This window comes from Dryobates pubescens, chromosome 22, assembly GCF_014839835.1.
Source record: "Dryobates pubescens isolate bDryPub1 chromosome 22, bDryPub1.pri, whole genome shotgun sequence".
Lineage (NCBI taxonomy): Eukaryota > Metazoa > Chordata > Aves > Piciformes > Picidae > Dryobates > Dryobates pubescens.
The window spans coordinates 18,921,322-18,934,617 of record NC_071633.1 but is presented as its reverse complement, the minus strand read 5'-3'; the positions used below and the strand labels follow the sequence as shown (position 1 = coordinate 18,934,617).

The window sequence follows — 13,296 nt, the reverse complement described above, 5'->3', positions numbered from 1 at the left end:
AGTCCACAACCTCCCTGGGCAGCCTGCTCCAGGGCTCTGGGACCCTCACAGTGCAGAAGTTCCTGCTCATGTTGAGGTGGAACCTCCTGTACTGTAGTTTATATCCCTTGCCCCTTGTCCTATCCTGGGGCTCCATGGTGTGCCCACAGTGCTGCCTGCTGTATGCTCTATGCACACAGTTAGGATGGATGCTGAATTGCAATTAGCTGTGCAGCCTGACACCCACCTCTGCCTGCATGGGAGCTGTGGCTACAGATCAATGCATTTATCAGACTTTGTATTTCCATCCCTTCTGGATGAAGCCTCCTTAGCACTGATCAAACTTCACCTTCCTCTTGCTCAGTGACATGACTGAAGGGAATTATCTCTGACCAGTAATGGAGAGACAAGTTCCCATGTGCAGTGGGTTCTCATGGCACAACAGCTGGCTGGAACTAACCACCTTTGTTGTTGACCAGCTGATCTGGTCTGACCTCACTGTGTGCTTGTTATGCAAGAGGTAGCAGCAGATGTGCTGGGACAAAGGGAGGCCACCCAGAGGGACCTGGACAGGCTGCAGAGCTGGGCCCATGACAACCTCATGAGGTTCAACAAGACCAAGTGCAAGGTCCTGCAGCTGGCTCAGGGCAACCCCAAACACTGATATAGGCTGGGCAGAGACTGGCCTGAGAGCAGCCCTGAAGAAAAGGACCTGGGGGTGCTGGGGGATGAGAAGCTCAACAGGAGCCAGCAGTGAGCACTTGCAGCCCAGAAAGCAAATCCCATCCTGGGCTGCAGCAAGAGAAGCACAGCCAGCAGGGCCAGGAAGGTGATTCTCCCTCCCTGCTCTGGTGAGACCACAGCTGGAGATCTGTGTCCAGTTCTGGAGCCTCTGTTACAGGAAGGATCTGGAGGTGCTGGAAGGTGTCCAGACAAGGTCCATTAGGATGAGCAGAGGGCTGGAGCTACTCTGCTATGAGGACAGACTGAGGGAGTTGGGGCTGTTCAGTGTGGAGAAGAGAAGGCTCCCAGGAGACCTAATTTTGACCTTCCAGGATCTGAAGGGGGCTCCAAGAAAGCTGGGGAGGGACTTTTCAGGGTGTCAGGGAGGGATAGGACTGGGGGGGATGGAGCAAAACTAGAAATGGGTAGATTGAGATTGGATGTTAGGAAGAAGTTCTTCCCCATGAGGGTGGTGAGAGACTGGCAGAGGTTGCCCAGGGAGGTGATGGAAGCCTCATCCCTGGAGGTCAGGCTGGATGTGGCTGTGAGGAACCTGCTGCAGTGTGAGGTGTCCCTGGCCATGGCAGGGGGGTTGGAGCTGGCTGATCCTTGAGGTCCCTTCCAGCCCTGACAGTTCTGTGCATCTCTGTTTCTAATGCTTTGATTCTAATGCTTTTTCCCTTTTGCCTTTTTTTTGGTCCTCTCTTATAGGCAGTGAAAAAAAAACCAACCACCAAAAAGGAGGCAGTTTTCTTTCTAGAAGCCAGCCCCAGTCTCTGGGAGTGCTGCCTGTGCCACGTTTCTAATAGCAGGCTTGAATCATACTCCTTGCCTCTAATGGCATGCGTAATTGCTCCGGGTTCTCAGGCGTCCTTCACCCGCACTTATTTAGATGAGTGAGTGATGCATCTCCATGGCAACCTGCAGCAGGGGGAAAAAGGGAGAAAAACCACCCAAAAAGTCTCTTTGTACAGCGTGAAACTGCGAGGATGTGGGCTTGGAGCCTCGGCCTATAGCCTGTGTAAAATCAGGCTCCTTGTTTGTGGTCATCCTGACTGGGCATCGTGGGAGGTGCTCTTCAGAGCAGGAATTCTGTCCAGCAGGCAGCATGTGCTGTGTGAATGTAGAGCTGTGCTGCATTTCTTGAGGGCCTTCAGTGTTTATTTCTTTTAAAATGTAGTTAAAATGGTGCATTTTGGAGAAGAAATAGCTGGGCCACAGGCTCACAGGATGTTAGGGGTTGGAAGGGACCTCCAGAGATCACCAAGTCCAAGCCCTCTGCCAGAGCAGGAGCAGAGAAGCCAGCACAGGTCACACAGGAACACATCCAGATGGGGCTGGAAAGGCTCCAGAGGAGACTCCACAACCTCTCTGGGCAGCCTGTTCCAGTGCTCTGGGACCCTCACAGTGAAGAAGTTCCTCCTCCTGTTGAGGTGGAACTTCTTGTGCTGGAGTTTATATCCATTGCCCCTTGTCCTATCCCAGGGTGCAGCTGAGCAGAGCCTGTCCCTGTCCCCTCCCTCCTGACCCCCAGCCCTCAGATACTTAGAAACATTTATTAAATCCCTTCTCAGTCTTCTCTTCTCCAGACTGAACAGCCCCAGGGCTCTCAGCCTCTCCTTACCTGCAGTATTATGTCCAGTTTTTGGCTCCCCAGTTCAAGAGGGACAGGGATCTGCTGGAGAGGAGAGTCCAACAGAAGGCTATGAGGATGATGAAGGGACTGGAGCACTGCCTGGTGAGGGCTGGGGGTCAAGTAGGAGGGGAGAGGCTCTGCTCAATTGCACCCTGTGGCAGGATCACAGAGCACTGGAACAGGCTCCTCAGGGAGGTTGTGAAGTCCATCATAACTCTTGTTGAAACTTGCTGTGCATGGAAATGAATGATTTTGGAAACTGAACAGCAGAATGGCTTTTTCAGGGCCTCTTTTTTCCCTATCCCAGCCCAAAATAGTTCTCCATCTGTTCTTCCTACCTTAGGGTGCAGAATGACCTTCTTCAAAGCCGTTGATGATCTTTGTGTCCCAGGTAGGAATGATCTGTGTCATGCAGACCAGACCTCAGCTCCTGCCACACAAGCAGAAGCAGAGCTCCATCACAGTGTTCTAGTGGAGTGTTCCCAAGGGTGAGGGAAGGTCACTGGAAATTGGCATCTGCTGCTCTGTTGCTCTCTGCAGCTACCTGAAAGGAGGAGGTTATAGTGAGGTAGGGGTTGGTCTCTTCTCCCAAGTAATTAGTGATCAGACAAGAGGAAATGGCCTGGAATTGTGCCAGGGGAGGCTTAGGCTGGAGATTAGGAACAGTTTCTTTGCTGCAAGAGTGGTCAGGGCTTGGCAGAGGCTGCCCAGGGAGGTGGTGGAGTCCCCATCCCTGGAGGTGTTCAAGAACCCTGTGCCCATGGCCCCTGGGGACAGGGCTTAGTGACCACGGTGGGGTTGGGTTCACAGTTGGACTTGAGGATCCTGGAGGTCTATTTCAACCTTAATGATTCCATGGTTCCCTTATTCTGCAATAATACTGAAATAGTATTTCTGCTGGACTGCAATTCAGGTCCTTGTGGCAGGTTTCTGGCCATGTGAAAATGATTGATTCACAGGAAAATAAATACCAGAGCTGGCACTTTACTAACCAGAACTGACCAAAAGCAGGAGTTGAGTCTGAGTTAAGCACAGGCAGAGGCATTTCTGCTTGGGGGCTGCAGAATTAGTGTCTGCTGAGTGTGAAAAATAACATCCCACCATTAAGCAAACTTGTTAAGCCAAGCTTCAGCTGACTCCTGCCTCTTCCTTCCAGACCATCATTTTGGCTTAGGCTCTGTTATCAGAGGGAACACTGCAGTCATCCACTAGGATATTTGCAGGCAAGATGGGAAAGATGGAGGGGGGGAGGGGGAAGTATTCTCATTACAAACTTTTGTACCACAAATCAGTCTGAGAGAACTGGAACAATTACACCACCTCAGCTTTGTAGTTGATCAAACCAGCCTGACCTTCAGAATAAGTCATGTTTGCAACAGATGATATTGCCAGCAGGCAACACATCAAGATTCCTTTGTTCTGCCTAAGCTGGTAAAAACAAGGTGCCTTCATTTCCCTGTTCAGGAGCAAGCTGGGATTGCCAAGGAGGGCTGCTGAAGGATGCTCCACATCTTGCCAGTCTGCACTGAGGCTTCAAACAAATGCATTGAAATTGCTTTATTTTGGAGCTGGGTTTGTTACAACTGGGTGTTTCAGCAGCATAGATGGATCCACTTTGTGCTTGGGTGCTGGAAGCTCTGAGGTTTGTGACCAGCCTGGGTCAGCATCCTGCTCCTCACAAGTCTGTAAAGCCTAATAAGTCTTGGGGCAAAGAAGGGAAATATTGCTTCCTCTCCCAGCTGGTTTGCTTTGATAACATGGCCCAGACCTGTGTCTGTTCCAAACACTGAGTAGTTGATTCCTCTGTTTTCACTGGGAGCATGGACACAGAGCTGCCCTGCAGCATCTGCAGGGGGCTGCTGGACTGCTCTGCAGCAGGAGGGCTGTACTAGAGGGGCAGGGGGGTTGGAGGCTTGTGGAAGCCCAACAGGAGAGCTTTGCAGGGAAAGCTCAAGTGATCTTGAATCCTGTGTTCAGACCTGGGGCCTCACTCCAGGAAGGGTATTGAGGAGCTGGAGCAGGTCCAGAGAAGGGCAACAAAGCTGGGGAAAGGTCCCCAGGAGACCCTTCCCTGGAGAACAGGGCTGGGGAGGAGCATCATTTGGCAAATGTCTTGAGTGCACATGTCCTTCAAATAGACAAAGAAATGCTCTTCTCAGTGATGCTTTCAAGCCCCTGGCCTTGCTCTCCACCATTTCATTTTGTTTGTAGGGTCGGGGGGGGGGGTTGTAATTATTTTTCTGCTGTGCATTTTGTGTTTCTAGTTTTAGGAAAGGCTCCCAGGAGAGCTGCACTGTGCCAGGTAAGCAGCTGGAAGTTAGTTAACACAATGCACTTGAACTGGGAACTTCTGTTAACTTCCTGCATTGCCTGGTTAGCTGTAATAAGAAATTGTAGACTCTGTTCCTATGCTGTGAATGACTTCAGGAATGATCATCTTTGAGGTCTTTTCCAACCTCATTGATTCTATGATAAGTAGTTGTGAAAGCATTTGTTCCCATGGGAAAAGAAGGTCCACAGTGACAGCCACAGCCTCTGGCCACCGCTGCGTATTGCTTTCCATCAGCCACTGCAAAGTGCTGCACCTGAACCTCTTCTAGCCACAAACCTCTGTGACTGCTGAATTAGTGAAACATCTCTCAGAGATACCAGTGGGCACCCAGCCAGGGTCAAACCACCATGGTGGGGAAGAGGGAAGAACAGAGAGCTTCATGTTTGGGGATGGTGCTGAATTGTTGGGTTTACTGTGCCAAGCTGAAGGGCAAAAGGGAGGGCTTTGACTTTGGAATTATTCCCTTTTTCTTCATTACATTTGGGTTGAAAAAGCCTTTCTTAGGGTGCAGATTTATTTCTTCTTGCTGGAAATTGGCCTGGAACGGCCAGAAACCGTTTCTTGCATTCTGCCAGCCAGCAGAGCAGGAGTGCTGCAAGAGCAGCAGTCAAACCTCCTGTCCCTTTAACTGGCAGGGCTCCGTGGAGGCTATCTTCCCCTCCCGTTGTGTCTCCAATGCCTTACACCAATGAAGCTGTTCCACATTCATTTCCTTTGTTCGTCCTATGGACGTGTGGATGTTCCAAAGCCTTCCCAGAGCTCTGGCAGCAGTCTGACAACGTCCCCACCGGCAGAGCAGTTGCCTAGGAAACGCGGCCGCCGAGCTGCCCTGCCAGGAGCAGCAGGAGGAACAAAAGCGATGGAGAGAGTTGCTTTGGGATTTCTTCCCCTACTTCTTTACTCTTCCAAGCAATATCAAATATGTAAGCAATCTACTCCCAACAACAGTGCCAGCGTGGTCCCCTCTTCTGACGTGCCTGCAGTGGCTGTGTGCTGATCACTGAAGAAACAGAGCAGGCGTGGTGAGCTCTGCCTCTGTGCATCACAGTCCAGGTTCTACTGCCTGCTCCTCAGCTTTTGATAATGTCTGCAGGGGCTGTTGGAGTCCTTCTGGTCCATTATGAGACCAACACAGCAAAGCCATAGGGAAGCTTGTCTCTTGGTGCAGGAAAACCATCACTCCTCCTAAGGTGGAAGAAGACAGGAGGAAAGTGGTTTTCACCTGCATCTTCTCGATGCTCACCTGGTTTTGAACCACAGATAAATGACACTCTGGAATGTCTCCATCCCTGGAGACATTTGAGGTCAGGCTTGATGGGGCTCTGAGCAACCTGGTCTGATTGGGGATGTCCCTGCTTACTGCAGGGTGGTTGGACTGGATGCCCTTTGAAGGTCCCTTCCAGCCCAAACCATTCTGCAAACCTGTGGCAGGGTTTGAGCCTGCTGCTTACGGAAATGTCTGCAGCAATAAATGGTTCTAATAAAGGAGCAGCAAGCACTTTGTTATTTGTATTATCAGTCTTGCCCAGTGCAAATAGATTATTTCTGCTGCAACCTCACTGCCTTCAGTGGAGGATGGACTAGGAGAAAACTTGGCACAGTGTTTTATTGCTTGCAGGCTTTTCTATGGCTCTCATCACAGCAGGACTCACAGTGCTGCTAGGTGGCTTATTGACCGATGGGAACGAAAGCTCTTAGGTGCTTTTGGGTTTGTTGGTGATTGGTGGTTGGGTTTTTTGCTGCTTTGTCTTTTAGCAGAAAGTGGGGAGGTTTATGGCCATGCAGTGTTCTTGTGGAGCATAGTTTCAGAGGGTCTGGAGGGAGCTTGCCTTTTCACATCCATGGTTGTTGCTCTGTGAACGGCAGAGCAGTGCTGTGAGAACCAAGGTGTTCAATATGACCTTCATCCTGATGCTTCCTACCCAGCCATATGGGTGGCAGGTTGGACTTGATGATCTTTGAGGTCTTTTCCAACCTTATTGATTCTATATCCTATTGCTGTAACCCAGAGAGGGATGAAAGTCTCTAGAGAGGAACTCTTCTAACCAACTTTAGATAGTAGGAGAAAAGAATGCAAGGGAGTAGCTCTAGTGCCACCTGGGCTCTTCAAGGAGTGCAGACACTTCAGTGACACCCCAGCACTCCTTTTGCTCTTGCCAGTGTCAGGGAAGCAATCCTGCTTTTGCAGACACTGCTGCTTTTTGCCTGACCATTGGTTCAGGCACCTCCCCAGTGTAAGTCAGGTGCAACCTGCCTGTGTATTCCCAACCATAACTCCCCTGTATTGTGTCAGTATTTGTATTTATGTGTCTAGCTGGGGCATGATCCAGTTAGCTGCCAGCTGTAGTGGTTAAGGCAAGGACAGATGCATTTTGTCAACCCTTCTTCCCACTGTCTGCCTCCTTGGCTGTGTTTAAAGCCTGTCATCCCCCAATGATGTATCTTTGCCTCCCTGCAGACTACCACTTGGTCATCTGACAGCAGTACCTCTCAGAGTCATTTTTAACATCCTTAAAAGTTGTGACATGGAGATGTTGTACCTTGAGGGCTGTGTCTGGCTTGGAGAACTAATCAAATCTGTTTGGATGGAGACAGGCTGTCCTTCAGTGAAAAATTCCTCAGCCATGCAGATGAGAATTTCATGGTCACAAGCTAAATCAGAAACTTTTCCATTTGATTTTTGATGTCTCTCAGCCTGACTTAATGTAATTGCCTTTGAGGGCCGTGCTGTATGTGGGCAGGACTTTCTCCTGTCTCAGGAACTACAGGTTCTGCAGAAGTGTCTTCCCTGGGGTGAAGCAGCCATGTGCCAAGGGGCTGCACTGGGGCAGGAACAACGAGTAGGCCAAAAGATGATTGTAGTAAAGGCTGAGTAAGACTCAGCAAATGGATCCACATGAACAGCAAGTTTGCAATGCATGCAGCTGCTCTCCTTTTGTTGCAGTTTTGCTCTGTTTGAATGCCTTCCTGGAAGTAAACTTCTGGGTGTTTTCCTGTCATTCTGGGAAGGATGAGTTACCTCCCTCCTCTAAAACCCTCCTGTCCTTCCCTAGAAGTGTGATTTTCACAGAGGTATACACCACAAATACAGCCACAGCCATGCAGGGAAAGCCTTTCACATCATCTCTCTGATGTGCAAAGTGGTCAACCAACGGCGCTCCTGCGCCTTCCCCACGTGCCAGCTTTCTTGGTGCTCCTGTAGGTACCTATTGAAAGCATCTTTCCAACCCTAAGGAAGAGTGATGTTTAGCTCTGTTCTTCTACAGATACACTTCTAAACTACTTTAACTGGTGCACCCATGTTAAACCAGTGTTGGTGCTGGGGAGTTGTGGGAAGTGCTGGTGGACATGACACTCATAGCCCCTGGGACTGATTTAGTGCTGCAACCACGAGATTGGGGAGCTACATCTCTACTGGCTCCCCCCAGCAGATCTATTGCTGTACCTGATTCCTTTATTCCTTCTGTGTTCCAAATAGGAGTTTGCATCTCCCAGTTGTTTGGCTTTGTTTTGCTGTTGCTGTATGATGGCAATACAAATCTCAGAGCACTACTTCCTGTGAGATTTGAAGGATGATGATGAATGTGGGCAGCCTAATAGCACTGAAGGAATAACTCTGGGTTTGTGTGCATCTCTGTGTTTAAACAAACCCCACTGCTTTGCATTCTTCTGCCTCTTTGCCCAACCTTTCCAAAAATGTGTTGCTGGTTAGCCTTCTCCTTGCCTCCTTCCTCCCTTCCCCTCTTCTTTCTCCCTTTCCCCCCTTCCCCTCTTCTTTCTCCCTTTCCCCCCTTCCCCTCTTCTTTCTCCCTTTCCCCCTTCCCCTCTTCTTTCTCCCTTTCCCCCTTCCCCTCTTCTTTCTCCCTTTCCCCCTTCCCCTCTTCTTTCTCCCTTTCCCCCCTTTCCCTCTTCTTTCTCCCTTTCCCCCCTTTCCCTCTTCTTTCTCCCTTTCCCCTCTTTCCCTCTTCTTTCTCCCTTTCCCCTCTTTCCCTCTTCTTTCTCCCTTTCCCCTCTTTCCCTCTTCTTTCTCCCTTTCCCCTCTTTCCCTCTTCTTTCTCCCTTTCCCCTCTTTCCCTCTTCTTTCTCCCTTTCCCCTCTTTCCCTCTTCTTTCTCCCTTTCCCCTCTTTCCCTCTTCTTTCTCCCTTTCCCCTCTTTCCCTCTTCTTTCTCCCTTTCCCCTCTTTCCCTCTTCTTTCTCCCTTTCCCCTCTTTCCCTCTTCTTTCTCCCTTTCCCCCCTTCCCCTCTTCTTTCTCCCTTTCCCCTCTTTCCCTCTTCTTTCTCCCTTTCCCCCCTTCCCCTCTTCTTTCTCCCTTTCCCCCCTTCCCCTCTTCTTTCTCCCTTTCCCCTCTTTCCCTCTTCTTTCTCCCTTCCCCTCTTCTTTCTCCCTTTCCCCTCTTTCCCTCTTCTTTCTCCCTTTTCCCCCTTCCCCTCTTCTTTCTCCCCTTTCCCCCCTTCCCCTCTTCTTTCTCCCCTTTCCCCCTTCCCCTCTTCTTTCTCCCCTTTCCCCCTTCCCCTCTTTTTTTCTCCCCTTTCCCCCCTTCCTATTTCACCTCTTAGTCCATGCTATAAAAGGACCAAAGCTTGGACTTGAAAGGTTTTGCCACTCTGGATGCCAGTGGAACTTCAGCCTTGTGAATGATGTGACAGATGTTCCATGAGAAGTTCTCCACGCTCAGCTTGCTGTGTCTGAGATGCAAGAAGAAAGTCTCAGCCCCAAAGTGTTTCCCAGCCCCCTTGGGGCCATGTCATTAACTGTAAGGGAGCACAGGGAAACACACTTGGACTGTGGGGGTGGCAGAGCACTGGAGCAGGCTGTCCAGGGAGCTGGTGGAGCTCAAAAGCTGACAGCTCAAAAGCTGTCTGGACATGCTCCTGGCCAGCTGGCTGTAGATGGCCTTGCTTGAGCAGAGGGATTGGGCAGGATGATCTCCAGAGGCCCCTGGGGCTCTCTAAGTACTTTAAGTTTCCTCCTATTGATGTATAGCAAAACCTGCACTTGGAAACTGCAGCTGGCAGCAGCCCTGGGTGAATGCAGGAGTGTCACCAAAATTTCTCTCTTCTTTGTGCAGAAACACGAACAGATAGAACAAAGAAGCTGTTCAGACACTACACAGTGGGATCTTATGACAGCTTTGATGCTTCAAGGTAAGAATTCTTCTGTTTGGTTGCAATTTGTTTACAAAACCTTTCTGGGTTTAATTTAATTGTTTCTTTTGGTTTTGACTCTGGAGGGGGAGAGGGAAGCAGGTTGCAAAGCAGAGCTTCTCAAGCTACCTTTCTCCATCTAAATTGGGTTTGATCACAGCTGATTATTTCCCCCCCCCCCCCCCCCCATGGGATGTGTCTACAAAAGCAGTGAAGGGCTGGGCATTGCTATTTTGCTTTCATGAGTGGTGAAGGAGCTCAGCACCTCACAGGAGCAGCAGCATGTCCCAGCTGCTTCTGCAGTCAAGGACCTCTCCAGCTGTTGGGTACTTGCCAAGGTCAGCCCTTCCATGCCTGTTCACAGAATCACACCTGCTGGCAAGAGAGGCAAACCAAGATGCTGTGCTGTGTTGTTCTGGACGGTGTCTTTTAGGTGCTGAGTAGGAATGAGGCTGTTAGAAAGGAGGACTTCAGGAATGAGATTTATTTATTTGCAGTTCCCCCCTGAGTGTTGCTGATTTTTTTTTCAGCAGGTTCTCCTCCTCTCCTCCCTTTGGACACAGCTTCTGCTAGAGAGGAGGATGGCTTTTAAAACACAGACCCTCAGTCAGCTGGTGCAGTCCTTGTGCTTCTCTCCTGCCTAATTACAGCTTGGGTTGTTTTGTTTTCAGCAAAGCCACCTTTTCTGGTAGGAGAAGTCAGAAGTGTGTAACACAATGGTGGCAGTTTTGTGCAGCACACTGATTGTTAAAGAAAGGAAGGAAAATGTGGTAACTGCTGGGTTTGTGACATGATCTCAATCCTTCTTCTCAGGGTAATGCATATTTTTTTATGCCAATTAACCCATTTGGGGAGGGAGGCTGGAGTTCAGTCAGCTGAAGCAGTTTGGATACCCAAGGTGTCCTTCTGTGTTCCTCAGGGTCGGTGTGGAGCTTGGAAAGGCTGGGGCCAGCTGGTTGTCTGTAGACATCAGTCCCTGCAGTTGGGATTTGAAGAGTGTTGCTGTGCTGGAGGAAGAGGGAGGGTCTGGTGACACAGTGGAGGAAGCCCAGGCTTGTGGCTTGGCTGCCAGGCATTGTGTCCTGGGGCCTCTGAGCTTCCTGCTACGGTGTGTGGTGTCAATTCATCAGCTGTGGCTGCTGTGACCAGAGAAGCTCAGTTTCAGCATCTTGGATGTTCTGCCCCTTGTGCAGCCAGGTTAGCAGAGCCTTGCACTGCTGGGCAGCGATGTGAGAGGACAGTGTAAGGCTGGAGCTGTCAAGAGGAGCTGGTACCCTGTGCTGTGGAACATGTCCCTGTTCTGCAGAGCAAGCTCACAGCTTGCTGCTTCCCTTTCATAGAATCAACAGCAGCTTTCCAGAGCTGGCTTTCTGCAGGGCTCTTTGAGTGGTCAGTGATCATTTTTTCTCTCAGGTTCAGAGCCTTCTCTCTGTGCCTTGGTTCTAATAGGTGGCCTTGTCTCTGTGAGCTAGGAGCTGTGGCCACAGCAGGTTGCCTCAGAGACACCAGATGACCCCACCTGGAAACCTGCTGCTCCTTTCTGCACCTTTCTTTTGGGGTTGCTTGGCTTTGGGTTGTTTTGGGGATTTTGGGGGGACTATTGATTCTAAAGCATTTGGATTGTTGTTGTTATCCTTTTCCCAAGAAAATTCCTCTGTGTTCTTGGCAGAGGACAATGCCAGCTGCCCTTCTGCAGCTCTCTGTCATTTAGAAAGCAGGAAGCCTAAAGCCATGTTCAGACCCAGGACTGACTTGCAGCTCTTCTTAGTGGTGCTCCAGGATGGCTTTTAGCCAGTGAGCTGTTGGGGATGAATGGATCATACTCTGGTTTGGGGAAAGCATGGCAAGTGTGTCTGAGATGTCTGGGGCTTGGGGGAGATGTTGCTGGTTTATTTAGGGATTGTTTTGAGGTTTTATCCTCTTCAGGTCTTGGGCCTCTGCAGTGCAACAGCAAAGCTCTCCACAAGACCACATTATCTGCTTCAGGACTGCAGCTGAGCAGGGGAGGTTATCAGAGGCAGTGATGGGTTTTGTAGAGCATTATTACTGAGACATTAGGTCTGAAGGATGTCTGCAGCCGTTCCTGGCTCTGGCATTGATATTGTCTGAGCAGTGAGAGGCAGAGCAGCAGAGTTCTGAGAAAGCCAAGTTGTGAAGAGAACTCAAGGAGAGTTTCCACAGAGATTTGAAACTCAGTGAAGCTGTTTTGAAGAGTGGTAGTGGAAACTGAAGGCAGGGGGGGGGAAGATAGGGAGAGGGTAGAATTAATGGGAAGTTCCAGGAAATACAGTGGCAAGGTAGAGTTGCTTAACACCCCTTGAGGTGAAGTACCATAATTTCAGCCATTTGTGTCAAATACCAGTAGAAAAGCTGAAGAGATGGCTTTGGTGTCCACAGCTCCAAAGCTGGTTAGCTGCTGGGAAAGGAAACATCCTTCTCAGAGGTGGCACACAGTGAAATGCTGCTCTGCTGCTTTTCTCCTCAGCAGCACAGGGTTTGAAGGTGTGAGCCTGCAGACCAGGCTGTTGTGCATGGCACTGGGGGCTCCGCTGCTGCCTGCCTGCCTGTTGCTGCTGGAGGAAGAGAATTTGCACTGAAGGCTTTGGTGGAGAGCAGTGTGTCTTGCTGGTGTGGCCAGGATGCATTCCTAGCATGGGCTTGTTAGGGAGAGGCAGCTGTGAAGTGGCAAAAAGATGTCAAACTACCAGCAGTTTATGGCATTCCCAGGGCTTGCTGCTCTGGTGCCTTTCTCTGTCATTGCTTCCTACCATGTAGTAGCCTAGGTGTACCTGCTGGCAGCTGGACTCTCACAAGCACTTGTCAGGTGGCAGTTGTGCCTATGTACTGAGAGCCCTGAAACCAAAGCATTAACAAAGCTGATCCAGCTCCTTGCTGGAGATGATGTGGGCGAGTGAGGGGAAGTGTCTACTCCCTTCTCTTTTTTTCCTTTCCCCTCTCAAAGGGCAAAAATTGCTGAGCAGCAGCACTCTGTTGAGAGCTCTGTATTAATGGGCTTATTCACATGCAGGAAAATGCTTTGTACATGGCATAAATGTGCAGCTTGAGTAATGGGGGTTCATTAAAGCCTGCTGCAGCTTTGCATAAGAGATCCCTTATCCATACATTAATGCTCCAGGAGGATGACCACACTCCTGCATGGCAAGGCAGTGAGGCTTGCTTGCCACTGCCAGTAGCCATTGAGTGTCAGACAAATGCCACATTTGAACCTAGCAGGGCTGCCTGAAATGCTGAGGGGATGCATGAATTCTGTTGTGCAAACCATGGTGCTGTGTCTTGCAGCTGCCACGTGCTGCTCCTGCTGACATCCCTCTGCAGGGACTCCTGTGCTGCTTTATCAGAGCTTTTTAAGAACTAATTACTGTCAATCACTTGGCCTTCATCTGGTGCAGGTGGACAGACATTGGAGGGAAGGATGAAGGATGGGCTTTCTGCAGTGGTATTTGTGTTGGAGATGTGGTG

General features: G+C 50.0%; 1 protein-coding gene across 6 annotated transcripts in view; it reads left to right on the top strand.

Annotated features, from left to right (window-relative positions):
* SHANK2 (SH3 and multiple ankyrin repeat domains 2) overlaps positions 1 to 13,296 on the top strand; it is a 285,486-nt gene that overhangs the window by 144,094 nt on the left and 128,096 nt on the right. For all 6 annotated transcript variants that reach the window (XM_054171740.1, XM_054171739.1, XM_054171738.1 and 3 more), the window contains one exon: positions 9,741 to 9,816. In XM_054171740.1, the coding sequence (XP_054027715.1) occupies positions 9,741 to 9,816 (76 nt within the window). The remainder of the gene's footprint in view (positions 1 to 9,740; positions 9,817 to 13,296) is intronic.